This window comes from Ovis aries, chromosome 12 (assembly GCF_016772045.2).
Source record: "Ovis aries strain OAR_USU_Benz2616 breed Rambouillet chromosome 12, ARS-UI_Ramb_v3.0, whole genome shotgun sequence".
NCBI classification, from domain to species: domain Eukaryota; kingdom Metazoa; phylum Chordata; class Mammalia; order Artiodactyla; family Bovidae; genus Ovis; species Ovis aries.
In genome coordinates, this window is record NC_056065.1 from 29,191,170 (window position 1) to 29,210,531 (window position 19,362).

At 51.5% G+C, this 19,362-nt stretch overlaps 1 protein-coding gene across 5 annotated transcripts in view; it reads left to right on the forward strand.

The window, feature by feature from the left end:
* Positions 1–1,117: 1,117 nt before the first annotated feature.
* Positions 1,118–19,362, forward strand: part of COQ8A (coenzyme Q8A) — a 47,452-nt gene continuing 29,207 nt past the window's right edge. The window contains exon 1 of one of the 5 annotated variants that reach the window (XM_042257166.2): positions 1,118–1,373. Coding sequence is in view for 1 of the 5 variants with exons in the window: in XM_042257165.1 (XP_042113099.1) it covers positions 2,655–2,708 (54 nt within the window). In the remaining 4 variants the exon portion in view is untranslated. Of the gene's footprint in view, positions 1,374–1,674; positions 1,769–2,488; positions 2,709–14,275; positions 17,783–19,362 lie in introns of those variants that run through there. The other 4 variants (XM_027976322.3, XM_027976320.2, XM_042257165.1 and 1 more) reach the window with 4 other exon arrangements.

Here is a 19,362-nt window from a genome sequence, read left to right on the forward strand (position 1 = left end):
GTTCAGTTGCTCAGTTGTGTTTGACTCTTTGTGACCCCATGAACCGCAGCAAGCCAGGCCTCCCTGTCCATCACCAACTCCCAGAGTCCACCCAAACCCATGTCCATTGTGTCGGTGATGCCGTCCACCCGTCTCATCCTCTGCCATCCCCTTCTCCTGCTGCCCTCAATCTTTCCCAGCATCAGGGTCTTTTCAAATGAGTCAGTTCTTTACATCAAGTGGTCAAAGTATCGGAGTTTCAGCTTCAACATCAGTCCCTCCAATGAACACCCAGGACTGATCTCCTTTAGGATGGACTGGTTGGATCTCCTTGCAGTCCAAGGGACAAGGGACTCTCAAGAGTCTTCCCCAACACCACAGTTCAAAAGCATCAATTCCTCGGCACTCAGCTTTCTTTATAGTCCAACTCTCACATCCATATACGACTACTGGAAAAACCATAGCCTTGACTAGACCTTTGTTGGCAAAGTAATGTTTCTGCTTTTTAATATGCTGTCTAGTTTGGTCATAACTTTCCTTACAAGGAGCAAGTGTCTTTTAATTTCATGGCTGCAATTACCATCTGCAGTGATTTTGGAGCCCAGAAAAATAAAGTCAGTCACGGTTTCCACTGTTTCCCCATCTATTTGCCATGAAGTGATGGGACCGGATGCCATGATCTTCGTTTTCTGAATGTTGAGCTTTAAGCCAACTTTTTCACTCTCTTCTTTCACTCAACTATATTTCAATATAAAACTTTAAAAACTAAACTAGCTTGCATAATGTTATATTTTAATTCCTCAAAATCGGCTCAGCATAAAGGACAATGCTTTGACTTGAATATTTCTCTTTATGATCAGGGAGTGGAAACTGTCAGTTGGGGCTCGGGTCTGAAACACTGGTTGACGCGGAGACTTGGGGCCACTCCGCTTCAGTCCACGCACTTCCTTCCGGGGTAGCTCCGAGTGGTCCGCGGGGTCCCCTCCAGCTCCTTCCACGTGCTGGTGGGGCCCCGCTACCTAGGGCCCCCTAGAGGACACAGGCAAATAACCCCAAACACTGCTAGGGCCACTGCTAGGGCACGCCGGCCTGAGGCGTGGGAGGCCGGCCAATGCTGCCAGCCCAAAGCGAAACGCAAGTGGGCGGGGCCGGGCGCCGGAGGCGGACGTGCCTTCAGCAGGCCCGCAAGGCTTCCCAGCTCTGTGAGTCCCTTCTGGGGAACCGGGAGAGGGCTCCTCTCCTCATTACATAACGGCCTGAGCGGAGCGGGCCCGCTGTAGTCGCGACGGCTCCTTCCTCCGCCTCTACAAAGCCCGGGGAGTACCAGCCCGGGACAAGACAGCCGACAGCGGTCACCGCAGCTGCGTTTGCCGTCCCGTCTGGAGAAGGCAGAGGTCTCCGGGCACACGCGAGATGTCTCTCTAAACCCAATGCGTGGTCCTCAGTCCGGCTTTTTCAACTAGGGGAGAGAGCAGCAGCGAGGGGGAAGAATGGGAGGGGCCCTGCGCGCTGAGGAGGTCTCCCATTGGCTCCTCTCTCTCCGCTCTCAGACCCCATTGGCCGCGGGTCGAGCGCACGGGCCGAGCACGCTGCCCCGCGACGCGCGGCGTTGGGCTGAGGCGGCGGCGCAGCCAATGGGAGTGGCCCGCGGGGCAGGGCTGAGGGCTCTGGGTCTCCGGGCGCGGGCGAGTTGGTAAACAGATCCGGAGCGCGTGCCGGGCGCCAGCGCTGAGGCGAGCGCGCGGAGGTTGCGCGAAGGTGACCGCGGATCCTAGCTTCCTGCAGCCGGGTAAGGCTGCTGCCCGCCGGCCGCCGCGTGCCCTGGGCGCCGCCTGCCTGAGGCCAGAGCAGGGCTAACCTCCCGCTTGGGCCCTTCTTGCATCCTCAAGTGACAGCGCGGCTTCCCCTTTGCGAGTTTCATTTGCCCCGAGTTCCGGGCCACGGCGCGGTGGGCGCGCTTCAGAGTGCAGGGTGGGCGCCTACGGCTGTCTGCTACCCCCGTTCCCACAGCCCATATCTGTCTCGGGGAGGGTGTGAAGGCTCCCTGCCAAAGCCTTGGGTCCTCGGAACTCGCCTAGCAGCCCTGGTGACCTGATGCCTTGTTTCTTGGTCGCCAGTACTGCTTTCCTGCCTCGCTTTCTTACGATGACATTTCTCTTCACGCCTAGACCCCTTTGCACTGTCTCAGGGGCGCTAATTGTCCCTGGCCTGAGGTTTGTGTCAGAACGTTGACGCCCTTGGCCCTAGCCAGCTGTTGGGTTTCACTGGTGAGGGTTTTGTATGAACATGGGAATGAGGGTCCTTTTTGGTTCTGTTCTCTGTTGGCTTTTCTTTGGCCCGTCCTCCTGCTTCTTCAAACACTGGGGTTCTTGTCAATGGTCGTGCCTTTCCCCAGTGCCTGCCCCTCTGCCAAACGGAGGCCGGTCCTCCCATGTACCTTGTGGGATGGGGAATACTGCTGGGGGGGCCGGTCTGGATGCTGGAACTCTCCATTTGGATGACAGGTGCCAGTCCTCTGAAGGCTGAGCGGCTTCTGTGCAGCCTTTCATCCTGGGTAGGGCCTGCAGCCCATTGGGAAACTCATCTATGCTCAGTTGGGCCTTGGGTGTGCGTGACAGAAGACTGAAGAGTTGGACCTGCCAGGCCTAACTTGCTGTTGAAGGATTTGAGGGTGCATGATGCCAGCTTGCCAGCTGTTATGCTGGCAGGAGGGCCCATCTCTGGAGAAGGTACAAAGCAGGAGGGTGCGGGGTGGGGGGGGGGACTGGTGATTCTCAGGGGAAACACCTTTATGATTGATGATGGCTTTGGGTATTTTCAACTTTGAAAATGATGCAGACAAAACAGGGTTATGATTTGGGGCCTGACCTTGGACAACTCAAAGGAAAAGTGAACCAAGGTGGTCTGAATGCTTCCCTGTGTGTCGCATAAGCCAGGGTTTCTCAATTTTCAGCAGCATCCCTGGCCTCTATCCATTAGATGCTAGTAGTACCCCGCTCATCTTCCCCCACTAGTTGTGGCAACCAAAATTGTCTCCACACATTGCCAGATGTCTCCTGGAGGACTCAGTCAACCTTGGTTGAGAACCACAGAGATAAAACTGTAAGAGTCTTCCTGTGCTGCCAGAGGCCCCCTGGGACCTGTCCATGAGCAGCTGAGAAGTTTAGGTAGCAGATAGCACTGTGCTCTCTGTCCTAAACCAATGATAGAAGCCATGTTGGTTGGCCTTCAAGGGAATTTCCTTACCCTCTTCTCCATACCTGGGGGGATAGGAGTGAGATAGGAAGTTAGAAACCTATGGGCATTAGCTGAATGCATGGCAGAGACTGAATCCAGAATACAAAAGAAGTGGGGATGCATACTAAGTCGCTTCAGTCGTGTCCGACTCTTTTCGACCCTATGCACTGTAGCCTCCTCTGTCCATGGGATTCTCCAGGTAGGACTACTGGAATGGGTTGCCATGCCCTTCTCCAGGGGATCTTCCCAACCCAAGGATCCAGCCCAGGTCTCATGTCTCCTGCATTGGCAGGTGGGTTCTTTACCACTAGTGCCACCTGGGAAGTCCAAAAGAAATGGGAGACTTGTGGTTTCTGTCTTTGGGGACTTTGCAAGACTGTGGGAGATATGCATGTGAAATAACCATGGGGTGGTTTGTAAACCGTGAGCAAAGAAGTTTAAGCTGTCAGTGCTGACTGAAAGGCCAGTTCAGTTTTCCATAAGTGGCTTTTGCAAAGGGATGCTTTGCTCATCCTCACTTATTTACTAAGACATCTATTACGTTTTATGATGTGAGAGGGGGCTAGGCCCATGTCTGCAGAGAGAAAGTGTCTGCATTTCAAACATGTATGTGGGTGTATTTACTTGTACCGTGTACACCTCCAGAAAGAGGCTACCCAGAAGTGTACTGGTGCAGAATGGACACATGCTTTTCCCGTTGATTAAAGCATCAGAGACAGTGTCAGAGACAATGAGCCATTTGTTTTTGCAGGGAAAGTCATTTTACTTCTGAGTCTAGAGTTTGTCTTCACTTTAACCCAGAATTTATGCCCCAAATTCCAAAGTCCCAAACTGATGGGGATGCCAAAAAGTGAAGAAACAATGATTATTGGACAGGAAAAACACCCCAAGTCCCTATCGTGGATTTCCTTTTCTTGTCATTGATTGGTCCTATGGGGATGTATCAGGATTTTCCCATAACACTCCTTGGTTTACTAGGGGGTCTTTTGGGTACCCTTTCTTGCCTGTAGAACAGAATCTGGACAGGGAGGTCAGTCTTCCTTTCTCAAAAAGAAGTTTAGAGAAGCTTATTATTGGGAAGCTCCAAACTCGGCAGGATGATTTTCCATCAAGAGCTGTGGACACTGAGTCATTATCTTTGTCAGTTGAAACAAGAGCTGTGTGCAAAATTAGACAGGAATATTTAGAGAGTTGTCTTGATCTGACAGTGGCATCTGGAAATAGTTCCAGCATTCTTGCTAAACAACAGCCAGGAACTTGGGAGAGCCAGAGAAAGAAGAGCCGGTGGGAGGGGGGAATGTGAGGGTCCTGCTCCATTAGGAGTTGTGCCCATGCAGGGAGAGGGAGTAGTGGGAATGGGGTCTGCTGACTCTGAAGCAGGGTCAGGACCCTGAGTGGGGTGCATCTGGGTGGGCTTCTCCCCACAACTTTCAAACCTGAGTGGTGTGTTAACAAGCATGTTGTTCATTGTGGGGTTATAGGCTCCTGAGCTCTTGACCTTTTTGCTTTGAGGTCATGGGCCTACAGTATATTTAAAGTTGGAAATGATCCTGAAAAAAATCTTTTTATTCTTCATACTTGAATATGACTTATTTTTTTTGTTCTGTCCATGCAGAGAAGGATTCATGAGAAAGTTGAGAGTTTTTCACTCAACTTGCCATTTCAGAGTATTGTAGATTCTCTAATAGTGACTGAGTTCTTGTCTCCAGAGCCCTCAGCTTGCTTTCAAAAACATTGTCCCATTTCCTTCTGGGTGGAGGGAGAGGGGCTGCGTTTGGTCCAAACCTGGGAAATCGTGTGTACCCTAAGGGTTGGTGCCCCTCCATGTCCTGCCCTGAAGAAAAGCCCTCTGTGACATTGTGGGTGGGCTTCCCAGGGGGCACTAGTGGTAAAGAACCCACCTGTCAACGCAGGAGATGTAAGAGATGTGGGTTCGATCCCTGGATTGGGAAGATCCCTTGGAGGAGGGCCCGGCAACCCACTCCAGTATCCTTGCCTGCATGGACAGAGGAGCCCGGTGGGCTACAGTCCATGGGGTTACAAAGAGTCGGACATGACTGTAGCACTTTAGCAGCAACAGCAGCAGCTGGTTATTTACTCCTTGTTGAACAAGTATCAGTTGATTGTATGCCTTGAGTGTGGCATTGGAAATATAAAACTGAACAGTTCCCTGGGTCCCTGGCCTCTGGGAATTGTAATAAAGGTATGCAGATACCACCTAAGCACCCTCAGTGTGGTTTGGGCTAGGGACTCTGAGTGAGACCACTTCTGGCTAGTGACTCTTGGAGAAGGCATATTAACTGGGACACTGAGGATGAGCAGGATTTTAGCAGAAAGAGGCAGGAGTGTAGAGGAGTGAGGGGCCGGTGCTTCCCAGACTCTATGCTGAAGGCCAGGTTTTATTTTTTCCCAATTTGCTGCAGACCAGTACTTTTGTAAAACACACTAAAAGTGTCATCAGTTTAGTTCAGTCGCTCAGTCGTGTCCAATTCTTTGAGACCCCATGGACCACAGCATGCCAGGCTTCCCTGTCCTTCACCAACTCCTGGAGTTCACTCAGACTCACGTCCATCGAGTTGGTGATGCCATCCAACCATCTCATCCTCTGTTGTCCCCTTCTCCTCCCACCTTCAATCTTTCCCAGCATCAGGGTCTTTTCCAGCGAGTCAGTTCTTCACATCATGGCAGTGCTAAATTGCTGTGAGGGTTTCTGAGTGCTTGTGCTTAGTCACTCAGTTGTGTCTGACTCTTTGCAACCCCATGGACTCCTCTGTCTATGGGGATTCTCCAGGCAAGAATACTGGAGTCAGTTGCCATGCCCTCCTCCAGGGAATCTTCCCAACCTAGGGATCGAACTCAGGTCTTCCACATTGCAAGCGAATTCTTGACCATCTCAACCACCACCAGGGAAGCCCAAGAACGCTGGAGTGGGTAGCCTGTCCCTTCTCCAGGGGAACTTCCTGATCCAGGAATCTAACTGGGGTCTCCTGCATTGCAGGCAGATTCTTTACCAGCTGAGCTACCAGGGAAGCCTTTCTAAGTGCTTACTCCTATTATTTCATCAAGGATGACACCTTTAGTCCCAGGACCGTTCTTTGAGTGGCATCTGTCCAGGCAGTGGGCTCTTTGAGCAGAAGCCTTGGGGCCGGGGACTGCCTGGTGGGGGTGAGTGCAGCTTGGTAGGAGGATCAGGAGTTGAAGGGGAGCGGTGGGGGCCTGAGCTAGGGAGTGGATGGGGTGGGTCCCTATTTCCTATTGAAGTAGCCTGTGCAATCACCCTTAGGAGTTTAGAATAGTCCACTAATACTTCTGTTGTGGCATTTTATCTCAGCAGTGGGGTCAGGGGGCCAGGCGGGCTTGGCCTAGCCCTCCCACTTCTCAGCTGATTATTCAGGCTGGAAAGGGTTCCCTGAGCGCCCACAGCTCAGCTGCAGCCAGAGGGTCCCTGACAGAGAGGGAGGTGGCTCCCTGCCCTGGCTTATGTGCAGTGGACGTGAGTATCCGAGGGTACTGGGCAGACTGTGCAGGACTGGGGGCTGTGGGGAGTGGGGGCGGCCCTCTGCTGTGGGAACCCAGGGTGCAGTGCTACTGGTTCTGTTGGGAGAGGGCTAACAAAGTGGATTCCTGTGCTGGGAGGCCTAGGAGCTGGGGCCTGAAGGGTGCCTGGGTTTCTGTGGGAGAGAAAGGAACCAAAGCTGAGGCCCGAGCAGGAAGGGGCTAAAGTGGGTGCCACTATGGGGAGGGGAGGGCACTCAGTAGGCAAACTGTGCAGAATGGGGACTGGATTATGGTGGAGGGCTCAGGGTAGATGAAGGGGAGGCTAGTGAGGTGGCCTGTGAGAAGTGAGGGCGGCCTGAGTCCCAGGTGGCAGGCCTTGGGGAGATGGAATGAAAGCGTAGATTCCAGAGAGTGTAACTCTGTGCAGGTGGAATCTCTTAAGTGACTGCTTAACCTGGGCTGCAATGTCTAGTGGGGGGAGCACTGTTTGGGGCGGATGGTGGTATCAGTGCTGAAAACAGGGTCAGGCGAGGAGGAGCTGGACTGGCGGAAGGAAGATGGTGATCGTTTTAGAAGCAAAGGGGTCGAGGTGCCTTGTGGGACTTTCCCCTGTATTCTTTTGTTTTTAAGGTACAGCTTGCATACAGTAGGTTCACACTTTCTGGTGTGCAGTTGGGTGGCTTGGTAAATGCATAGAATGATGTAACCATTATCACAGTCAAGGTCTAGAACTGTTCCATTCCCCCTGCCCCCAGTTCCCTGGACCCTTTCATTGGTGTCTGTAGGACTTGGAGGGAGAGATGTCATGTATGTATAACTGGTTTGGTTCTGGAATTGATTCAGTGGTTGGGATGGCCTGCCCCAGCTGGGAATGGCATGCACAGTCCTGGGGGAGCCGCCAGCCCATGGGGAGGCTGAAGCCTGTCCCCAGGGGACAGTGTAGGAAGCCGGGAGGAGAGGCTGGGGACCAGGCCTGGGGACACCTGTGCTGTGAGGATGAGGAGCTAGTGAAAGAAGCTGAGCTGAGGGGCTGAGAGTGAGTGATGGAAACCCAGGTCAGGATTTCCCAAGAGAGTGTGGGGCCAGCAGGAAAGGCTGAGGAGGATGGTGTTGGGGTGGCTTAGGTGGATGAAGCCATCAAGTGGCCATTGTGAGTGTCATGGTGTCGGGGGTGATGGTGGTGAAGAGCTTGGGATCTGGGCCAGGCAGCCTGTGCTGAGGGAGAAGGAAGGACAAGATGGGAGGTGCCCTCTGTCCCTAGAGGCATTGGCAGGGGTGAAGCTGAAGGAGAGACAGAATCAACAGGAGGTTTTTTCATATTTGGTGCATGAAAGCTGAGAGCAGGTTTGTGGGCTTAAGGGCGGAAGCTTTTGTGGAAGGAGAGGTTGAAGGCAAAACAAAAAATAGGTCAGAGGCAAGGTTCTAGAGGAGGAGGGAGAGGGAAGAATGGGATGGCAGCGTGGGGAGGAGACAGGATGAGGAGATAGGAGATAGGGGAGGCTGGGGGAGGGCTGAGGCCTGGACCAGGGCTTGAGGGCAAGCACAGCTGATTGCCTCTGTTTTAGGGAAGCAAGATGTCAGCTAGACGTGAGGGAGGCCCTCTGCTTGATGTGAGAGGGGAGACTGGTCTGGGGTGGTGCTCAAAGGGGAAATCAGGCTCCTGGAAGCTGCTGAGGAGGGAGGGGGTGTGTGTGTGGGGGTGGTGTGTGTGTATGTGTGTGTGTGTGTGTGTGTGTGTGTGTGTGTAAGTGGGGCAGGGAAGTGTTTCCTGGTTCTCTGAGAAGGGGCCCAAATCCCTTCCCTGCTTCCTGCCTCTCCTACTGGACTTTTCCAGAGATGTTGCCTGAAAGAGGTCCCCACCTCTCCACCCCTGAGAAGCAAGTCTGCCCACCCCCGCACCCCCTACTCCACCCCACCCCACCCCACCCCCACCACACACACACACACGCTTGCTATTTTCATAGAGTGTCTAGAAGGGTTAGCACTCAGATTCTTTTGAGTGTGAAAATCTGTGTGTGTGTGTGTGTGTGTGTGTGCACGTGAAAGTTGCTTCAGTCATTTCCGATTCTTTGTGACCCCATGGACTGTAGCCTACCAGACTCCTTGGTCCATGGGATTGTCTAGGCATGAATACTGGAGTGGGTTGCCATTGCCTTCTCCAGCAGATCTTCCCAACCCCGGGATCGAACCCGGGTCTCCCGCATTGTAGGCAGCCGCTTTACTGTCTGAGCTACCAGGGATGACTCTAGACCCTGTTAAATCCCAATTTTTAGCACAGCCCTGGGTCATCCTGATCCGCTCAGGGGATAAAAGGCCATGACCTAATCTCAAATCTTGAGGTCATCTAGGTCAGTCTCAGCTTCTTATACACGAGGAAATGAGGAAGCTCAGCCCAAGGGAGAGCAAGAGTGCCCAGTGTCACATGTGGCTGGTGCCCACAGTGGGCTTCGAACCTGGGGCTGGCTGGCCGCAGAGGGTTCCTGCGATCTGCTGGGCGAGATGCGAGGTCCTGGGGATTGTTCACACACACACAACTTTTACGTTAAACCCAGATCCTGGGGTTAAGCCTGGTTTGCTTTCTGCCTGGCACATTTTCTCTGTTTGGCACCAGGCCTGGCTCAGGGGAGGGTGAAGGTAAGAATAGGTTGCCCTGTGACCCACAAGTGGTTACTGTTTGACAGATTCTGGAGCAAACATCTCCCATCTGTGTGAGATCAAAAAAGCAGTTTGTGGCTCTTGCTCCCTGCTGTGTTTATAGCCAACATTTGCTAAAGCTGAGGGCTGGGTACCATGTATGGGTCACGCCTGCTATGCCCCCGTTGCAGCCCACATGAACTCACTGTTAGTGGGCCAGACCTGCTCTCTTTTCCCCTCTTCCCTCCCACTCTTCTTCTAAGGAGGGAGTGGGGCCGAATAGGGTATCCTGGGTGGGCCACACCACTCCCTCTGTGTCTGCGTGTCTGCCTGTGCATAGGGGCAGGCTCCCAAATGTCCCCTTACGAATGTTCTTCCCTGGCTTCTCCCTCTTCTGCCTGTTAAAACACTGGGGTGCTGATCCTACTGCTGTGTCTCTGCCTCTGCGTTGGGGGTGGTTCACAGTGATTGTGGACAGAAAGCGTTTCCCAGGTGCTTAGCATCCCTGGGGTCACTTGAGTTCTGGGTTCAAAAGATGGAGCTTGAGAAGCTGGGGAGCCCCTGGGTGCCCATGGGTGTGACACTCCTGGTGAGGGTGTAGAGCAGCGCCTGCCCTCAGCAGGAGTCGGGGTCTGGGTAAGAGAGTCCCCTCTCCAGGAAGGCACCATGCAACCCCGGGAGACGGGATGGGTACATAAAGAGTCATACAGGGCATGGCAAGATGACCTTAGACCATTAAGAGATGAGGGACTTTAGAGGAAGAGAGGTGGCTTTAGGATGGAGCAGGGGTCTGCTATGGAGCGTCTGATGTTTCATGAGGATGAGTAGGCCTTTGGCAGAGGAAAGGGTGTTCTGGGGGAGGCAGAGGGCGCAGCATGTGGAAGCGGGAAGACGTGTGAGTGTGTGTGTGTGTGTTGGGGGGGGGGTATGTCCGTGTGTGTGTTGGGGATGAGCCATTCTGGCTGAAGCCCTGGTGTGGGGGAGATAGTGGGAAGTAAGCACTGGAAAGATGTCTTGTGGTCCACAGTGAAGAAGCCTGAGGGCCAGGCCTGGGCCCATGGCCTTAGTTCTTCCGGCAAAGAAGAGTGGAGGTCAGGGAGGAGGCAGCCGCCTCACCCTCTGTCTGCCCTTTTCTCATTCTCTACCTGCATACAGTCATCTGTCTAGAGTTGTCCCTTGTAGGTTAACTCACTGGTTTTAAAAATTCTTGCGGTTTTGTGTACACTTCTCTGCTGGCTCAGATGGTAAAGAATCCACCTACAATACGGGAGATCTGGGTTTGATCCCTGGGTTGGGAAGATCCCCTGGAGGAGGGCATGGCAACCCACTCCAGTATTCTTGCCTGGAGAATCACCACGGGCAGAGGAGCCTGGTGGGCTACAGTCCATGGGGTCTCAAAGAGTCAGACGCAACTGAGCACAGCACACAGTGCCAAAGGGCTGCATGGGCTCTCCGTGGCAGGAGTCATTAATTTAGCCTTCATACCAGTGACATGCCCAAGTGTCCGTGTCTGGCCTGCATGTGGTGTTTGGAAGTGCTGCTGATGAAGGTTGGTACATGGTAGGACTGGGGCCACGTACCCAGTGGAGTGCACACCCAGAGTGGACCCAGTGTGAGGCTCCTGCCTCTTTCTCCCACTGTGTCTGAGACAGAACCAGGGTGGGATTGCTGGTGCTGAGAAGCCCGACACCCTCAGTCTGGTAGCTGAGCAACTTTCCAGTAAGGCAGTTTGGCCAGGTGGCGCTTGAGAGCCCAGCCAGCTTCTGGATTTTTATGACTCATAATTTTCTGCAGCCAGCTGGATACTTTCCAAGGCATGAACTTTGTTGTGTTTCCGGGAGAGTGACTACTGATTTAAAAACATGTTTCTGACCGGGGTGCAGTTTTATTATTTGTTCTCACTTCCTAGGCCACAAGAGGAAAGGGCTGAGGGAGCCTGGGGTCAGGCAGGTGTCAATCGGCCAGCTCTTGACAGTGTTGGGACTAGAGTTCTCTTTACCGTGTGGAGCTCTGCCTCATCAGCAAGTCGAGACCGTAATTCCATACAGGGTTGTTGTAAGATGAAAGTGAAGTGAAGGTTGCTCAGTCATGTCTGAGTCTTGATGACCCCATGGACTATAGCCCACCAGGCTCCTCTGTCCTTGGGGATTCTCCAGGCAAGAATACTAGAGTGGGTTGCCATGTCCTTCTCCAGGGGATTTTTCCGACCTAGGGATCCAACCCAGGTCTCCCACATTCCAGGCAGATTCTTTACCATCTGAACCAGCAGGGAAGCCCTGGTTGTAAGATTAGGAGTAACACAAAGTGACGTATGCAGGCAGAAGGGGAATAATGACTGTTAGCTGTTCTTATTATTAATATTATTTAATTGAAATGTTTACTCTGCATTGAATGTTTTAAAAGGTTAAGAATATAAGTACTGAGAGCGTTCTGAGGGTGGGGGCTCTTACTTGGTGCGGGGCCCCACGCTGTGCAGTGCCTGGCAGGTAACACAAGTGCTCCGTGATGTTTTCAGTGTTGAACCAAGGCTGGTAGACAAATGGGGCATGTTTATACTGAATGCAAGCAGGACTCTGTCATCAGGAGCAGGAATGTGTCTCAAGCGGCCCATGGGACATGCCAGCACCCAGCACAGCCTCAGACGCTAGCTGGCACTCAGTGCCGCTTGTGGAGTGACCACAGTAAGTTATTTTAGAGGAGTGATCTCGAAATTATTCTAGAATACAGCCCTTCTTCCCAACCCAGCAATTTACCTTTGAAAAAATAGCCACTGCATTAGTTTCCTATTGTCGTTGTAAGAAATGACCACAAACTCAGTGACTTAAAACACTACCGATTTATTATCTTAACATTCTGGAGGTCAGCAGTCTGGTGTGGGTCTCACCTGGCTAAAACCAAGGAGTCAGCAGACCCTCTGGGGGCCCAAGGACAGAGCCGCTCCCCTCCTCTTTCCACTTCCGAGAGCCGCCTGCCTCCCTAGGCCGTGCCTCTGTCTTCACAACTGCATCGCTCCCACCTCTGCCTCTCTCGCATCTCCCTCTCTGACTTGCATCCTCCTGCCTCGCTCATAAGGACCCCTGATTACGCTGGGCCCAGGTGGATAGCCCTCCATCGCAAATTCTTTAATTAATCACACCTGCAAAGTCCCTGTCACCACATAAGATAACTTAGTCACAGATTCTGGGGATTAGAATATGTGTGTTCATCTGTGTGAACATGTCTGGGTGGCCATCATTCAGCCGGCCACAGCCACCCACAGTATTTTGGCCAGATTTACACAACCTTATAAATACCTGATTTTAGTTTAAGAGAAACTCCTCAACTACAGCACCAGGGTCCTTACTCACCTGTGTGACACTGCAGATGACCTTTGTGTTTGTGTGGCCTGTGTGTATGTCGGGGGGAGTGGGGGTGGAAAGAGTCATCGATGTGTGAGATGTGAGCCTCCCTCAAGAAGCTTATTATTGAAAAGACTTCTATGTGCTAAAGGTAACTTACAAATGGGGCAGAATCTGACCAGAGCTGGATTGGTCAATCAATGGAAAGTCTTAAGTTCATAAGTGCTGAGAAAAAATGAGGGCCCGATTTAGACATATGTCCTTGAATATATTCAAGGAATGTTGAATATTTTCGTCCATTTCAAAGTACTTCTGTCTCTCTTATTTAGATTGGACTTAGGCCATCGTTAGTATCCAGGTGAGGTTATAGGAAGCAGGTTCAGGGACCTGGAGCATTCTGGCTGATCAGAGCAGAGCTGATGCCCAGGCCCAGAGGCTGGCATCACGCAGACAGTCTGCATGGGTGATGGGTGCATAGGTGAAGTGCACAGGTGAAGGAGTAGGTGTGTGCATGTGTGTGTATGTGTGTGGTGGGGATACACAGGTGTGAGTACAGATTGGACGGGAGGCCTGGGTCCTGACTTCAGCCTCCACCTTCAGGCTCAGGAGTTAGGGGTTTATTCTGTAGAAAACTAGGAGCCATTTGAGCCGAGGGTGAATCGTGATGCAAAAGGCTTTGAGGATTAATCTGGCGGCAGATGGGCTGTAGGATGGAGCCAGGGAACTTGTGGGCGTCAGGGGTTTCCCTGCACTGTCCCTCCCTGAAAATACCTAGCGAAAGCCTCCCGTGCAGTTATCTTCTCTGAGAGTGGCATCGACCGTGTTGAGGATTACCAGCGGTATTTTTATCCTGCTTGTCCTGGGCACTGGTTGCAGGCTGCCAGCACGCCGGACTGCCTTTCCTGAGTAATGCCTCACACCACAGCCGTAGACGCCACACTGGTCCCCAGGAGAGGGTGAGTCTGCCCTCCCTGAGTCACATCTGGTACCGTACGTGGCCCGGCTGCTGGGAGTGTAAATCAGTAAGAGGGTTGTCCACACTGGTCTCATTCATGCTCTCTCTGGTCTCACCAAGTCCAGACCTCATTCCAGAGTGTCTGTGTGGTCTTAATAATGATCATCAACTAGCAGGTTCTGAGCACCTTCTGTGTGTGCCAGGCACTCGGGCTCCTAAGTACTATTATATGGATTATCTAACCCACTCCTCTTGAGAACAGATGAGGGAAACTCAGGTGCAAAGATGAGCTTAAATGACTAATTAGGTCAGCAGCAGAGTCAGAATTTTAACCGGGAGTGCCCAGCTCCAGAGCATCTTGACTGCTTCATCAGTATCACTTCCTGAACCAAATCTTTTTTAATCTTCTTAGCAGAATACGTTGGTTCATAATCAGACAGTGAGACTGCACTCAGGACCCCATGCTCGGCATGTTGGTGTTTGTAACCAGTTGCGTTTGCTCCCCAGTGAGAGGAAAGGTCACCTGGGGCCCCCTGAGGTACCCACCTGTGCTCTGGAGGCCTGGGCTGTGCAGGTTCATTCGTGGCCTGAGTTTCTCTCTGGATTGTCATTAGAGGCTGGAGCTTCTCCTGCTGCTGTTTTTTCGATTCCCTCCCGCTGCCCCCAGCCCATTGTCCACTTTGGGGCAACATACCAGGGAGTCCTAAGAATATCTTAATTTCCCAGTGGGTGAAGAATGGAGGCTTGCCATCAAGGATATCACTCTTTTGCTTGTTTTCTCCTTTTACCTGTTAAATGGTTGCGGGGCTCCTGAGCCATGATAGATTCGAGTTCTAGCTCTTATTTTGACTTTGGGCAAGTGGTGTGACTTGTTGTGTGACTTTGGGCAAGTTACTTAACCTCTCTCTGCTTTAGTTCCTTCACTGTACGATGGACATAATAGTAGTACTTCCTTGAGTGAGGGGACTTCCCTGGCAGTCCAGTGGTTAAAACTCCAGGCTTCTAATGCAGGGGTTGTGGGTTCAATCCCTGGTCAGGGAAGAAAGAAAAGTAAGTGAGGTAATACACATAGAACACTTAGCACACAGCCTGGCATATAATAAACTCTCAGTAAATAAGAGAAGCTACAGTTATCATCATTATGCTGGTCTTCTGCTCCAGATGTTTGGGGAACCAGTGAAATTCACTGGAGAATGTCAGAGTGCCCGCTATTCAACAAGCTCCTGAGTGTGTTAGCATAAGAGTCTATACTTTTTAAATGGTTTCCAAAAAAATCCCTATAGTCTGGAAATGGCTTTTGAAGGAACATGAAGTTCTTAGCGCAGGAGACAACTTGAGGCCCAGAAATAAACTTCTTTCCTTACAGGGGACAGTTCCACTGTGCCAGCCAAGGGCTGCGTCTTCAGCCCCGCGTGGAGTCTGTGGTGAGCAGCCTGGACCAGGGCAGGAGGCTGCCCTGTCCTGCAGCTGGGGGCTCAGTGGGCGGCTGAGAGTGGGAGCAGCAGTGGGCATCCTGTCTGCCTGGCTCTCCCCTCCCAGGCACACACTGGTGCTTGCCTGGCAGAGGGGCCCCCTGTTAGGGATATGGTGAAAGTTCTGGAATGGAGGACTAGATGATGGAGGTTAAATGATGATGGATTTATAGCCATTCAGTCTCAAGCAGTGGACTGACAGTGCACTGGTCATCTTAATGTGAGATGAGGAAACGCGGGAGGCAGCTGTATGGCTGAAAACCTTGGGAAAGGCAGGAGGAAGGAGAACAGGAAGTCGGCATCTGACCCCACCCCACCCCTGGCCTGACCCCTTCATTAGCAGCCCTCAGATCATCCTGTTCTGGGCGAGCCAGTAAAAGGTGGTCACCTCAGAGCCCCTCCTCTGTTCAGCCCCTGCCTGGGGCCTCTGGGTAGTGGGCAGCTCTATGCCTGGGAAGGTGCCCAGCTCGGGGTCAGGAGCAGAGCTCTACTGAGGTGTGCTCACCCCAATGCCAGCTTTGGTGGACTGCTCTAACTCCAGTGACCTTTCCAGATTTCCTGGGACAGTTGAGGTTATGTTTTACTCTGTTGCCCTAGAATCGGGGTCAACACACTTCCCTGAAAGAACCAGATAAGGGGATATTTTAAGCTTTGTGAGCCATAGTTCTCACTCGCAACTACTCAGCTTGGTGTTATAGCTTAAAACCAAATCAAACTAAAAAACCCCAAACAGCCGTAGGTAAGACATATCAATGAGCTGTTGACAGTACCTAAAGGAATGAGCAGTAATCTGTGTTCCAGTAAATTCTTATTTTAAAAAAAACAGGCAGCAGGACTGGCTTTGTCCCCTTGGTTTGCTGACCCCTGATCTAGAAGGGCACCAGTCATATTACATCTCTTAACTTCTGGTTCAGAAAAATGTGATCACTGCACTTACTACATTATTCTAAACTAGGATCCTGTTTTGGGGGAAAGTACCCATTAATTGTTTCTGTCTTTTAACACAGGGCCAGCATTAGACCTGCCTGTGCCAAGTGATTTTCTCACCACTTCCTGAGAAGGGCAGTTGAGCTTCTTTCCCGAAAGAGGGAGGGCCATGTTCCATCTTCCGGGTGGCCTGGTAGGGGCAGTTGTCTTCTGATGAAGGACAGTGGCTAAACGAGGGTGTGGAGAGGCCTTATTTATAGCTTTCTGATCTGCCATCCAGCCCTCTGCCCATCGCACCCAGGACAGACACTTGAGGGACGTGGGATAGTTCCTTTGAATCACACCTCTGTGTGCTTGCTTGTATTTTTCATCTTAACAGTAGATATTGAAGATTATTTTTTTTGTAACTTATTTTCTGTTATAGAAGTAGTGCATGTTCTTTGTTGAAAACTTTAGGAAATAAAGCAAATGAAGAAAGTAAAAAGAATTTTATTACCCCACCACCCAGAGAAGGCCTGTTTTGCATGTTTGCTATCTATCACCCATCACCCTTCTTTCAAACTTCTTTCCTCCTCCTTCTATCCTTCCAAAACAAAGGATAATATTGTTGTGTAACCTGCTTCCTTCCTACGTGGGAATATATGGTAAACTTTCTTATTTGCCAATGAACACCTTTCATAGTGTCACTTTAAGTGGCTGCACAGCAGTCCATCTGTGGGTGTACCACTATTTATGCAGCCAGCCTTAGTGTTGTGATTTATGTTCTTGTGGCTGAATTATCACACAGTCAATGTTAAGGAAATGCAGTTTGACAGAATTTGGCAGGATGCTTGGATAACTCCCAGAAAGGATGGCCTGGGAGGGCGACAGGGAAAGGGGACTTTGTAGTAGACACTCAGGTTGGGGTATTCCAGAGGTCGCTTGTAGCTGTGGGGCATGAATGACCCTAGTAGCCTATTCCCCATTGTGGAAGCTTGGCTCACCAGGTCTGGCTGGGACTGACTGAGAGCGGAGGGGTGGGTACGAGGTGGGGTTGGAGCGGGGCACAGGCTCTTTTTCTTTGTCTCTTTTCCTGGGTTCTTCTTCCTGTTTTCAGTTGGCTTTGAAAATTGATGTGTGTTAGGATATTTCTGAACCTGCTGATGAATGGGCCCTCAGGCCAGACCTCACTAGGGCCAGTCTCAGATACTGGCCCCTGGGGTGTGATTTTAAAGGCCAACATGAAGGGCACATCTACAGAAGTTTATGGATTTGGGCTTCAGAAGTTTAAGTCTTTTCTGTAACACACACACTCTTATCAGTCCTTGGAGGAAACAGTCCCCTGGTGTTTTCATTTTCTAAGAGGGAAAGCAAGAAGGAAAAATTTCAAGCATGTAAAGGAACTTTCCAGTGTCCATGCAGACTAAAAATTGTTCATGCCCAAAGTAAAAAAAGATTACCCTTGGCCACCTGTGAGCCCCCATCCTGGGCCTCCTGGAGGTCACTAAACGGTCTTTTCCCAGGAACACTAAGTTACAGTCTTGAGATTCCTTTGGTGGCTGTCTCCTTTTTCAGTTTCTTGAGGAAGAGGAATGGGGAAGGAAGGGGCAGTGGAAGGTTTCCACTTAGGGACAAAGCCAGACTTTTAGGGAGCAGCAGGGAGAAGCTTTGAGGAAAGGGTCTCTGTTTAGACTTCTGTCTGGCCTTGAGTGTGGGCCGCCTTGGTTCCTTTTTCCCTAGTCTTCCAGGACAGGATTCTTACGGTAAGTTTCCAGGACCAACAGCAGCAGCAGGTGGGAATCTATTAGAAAGGTAGATTTCCAGGTTCCCTTTCAGACCTAGAGAATCAGAAACCTGGGGTTGGGGAGCTGCAAGCTGTGTTTTAGCGAGTCTCCTGGGTGATTTCTGATGCCCTGCTAAAGTGTGAGAACTGTACCTCAGACAAGGCTCCTAGGAGACCTTTGATTCCATGTGTAGATTAAAAGCCGCAAGCAGGTGTGAGCCTGTCCCAGAAAAGGTAGGCTTTCTTAAATCTTGGGGGGACCAGCTGAGTTCATTTCTGTCTGCTCTGTGTCAATGTGGTGTGAGTTGCTGGTGACATGGAGAGGAGACCACAGGTGTGGTCTGTGCCCTCCTTTGGCTCACAGCTCAGTGTGGGGGACCCACAGGAGATTTAGAGCACAGTCACTGCTACCTGGGGATGGAACAAGGAGCTGTGGAGGGACGTGGGTGGGCTTTGGGGATGGGACATGTTGGGGAGAACATCCCAGAAGAGGTGCTGTTTGCGCTGAGGTCTGGTGAGAAGGAAAGACATGCATTCTTGCATAAGAAAGCGGGGGTTGGGGGGCAGAGAGATCAGTTAGGGGCTGCTGTGGTTGCCCAGCTGGGAGCACCTGGGGGGGTTAGGAGAGGTGGTCGCAGTCCTCAGGATGGGTATCCTGGGTGGGCGGGTAAGGGGAGTGAAATCAGTTCCGGATGTGCTGAGCTTGATATCCGTGGGACACTGGGTGACGTGCATGCAGCAGCCGAGGCTTGAAGCCTGCTCGGGAAGGCTTGTCAGTGAGCTTCACACACACTCCCCAAGACAAAGGGCTTGCTGTGCAGCTTGCTTTGGGGTCCTTACACCAGGCATCCCATGGCTTCCAGGCCAGCTCAGGATGGGAAGAGATCATAGGAGGGTGTGCTCGCTTTTAGAGAGACAGACTCTGGGGCTTTCCTTGGATGGGGGCTGGTCTGTCTTGTCACACTTCATACTTACAGAGGGGATTGAACAGTGGCTTAATAAATTTATTCTCTGTCCCTGGCTTACTGTCACCTTGTGAGAAGAGACAGGTGACGGATTGTGAATTCTGGCAGTGAAGGAGGGGCTTGGGGATGCATATGGGAACCCTCCCCCCAAATAAAATTCTCCCATGTGGGTCCGGATGGAAAAATTTATGGTGACCTTATTTGTTTAATGCTTGTCAGGATTGTCTGTTCTATGTAAGTATGTATTTTGTATCCCCGCATGGGGTATGTATCCCTGCATGGGGATACGCCACGCGGCTTGTGAGATCTTAGTTCCCTGAACAGGGCTTGAACCCAGGCCACAGCAGTGAAAGCGCTGAGCCCTAACCACTGGACAGCCGGAGAAGTCCCATTTATTTTTAAAAAGAACACAGCTCATTGTCCTGCTGATACATCTTACTGTAACTGGCCAGGTAGGCATCACTTGGTGGATTTTTTTTTTTTTTTTCAGTTCTGGAGGCTAGATTTGAAGGCCTTCACACCACAGGTAATTTCCAGCTAAAGGATCTCAGAGTCTGTTTTTCAGCGTGAATGAAGGCTCGTGGGGAAGGTCAGA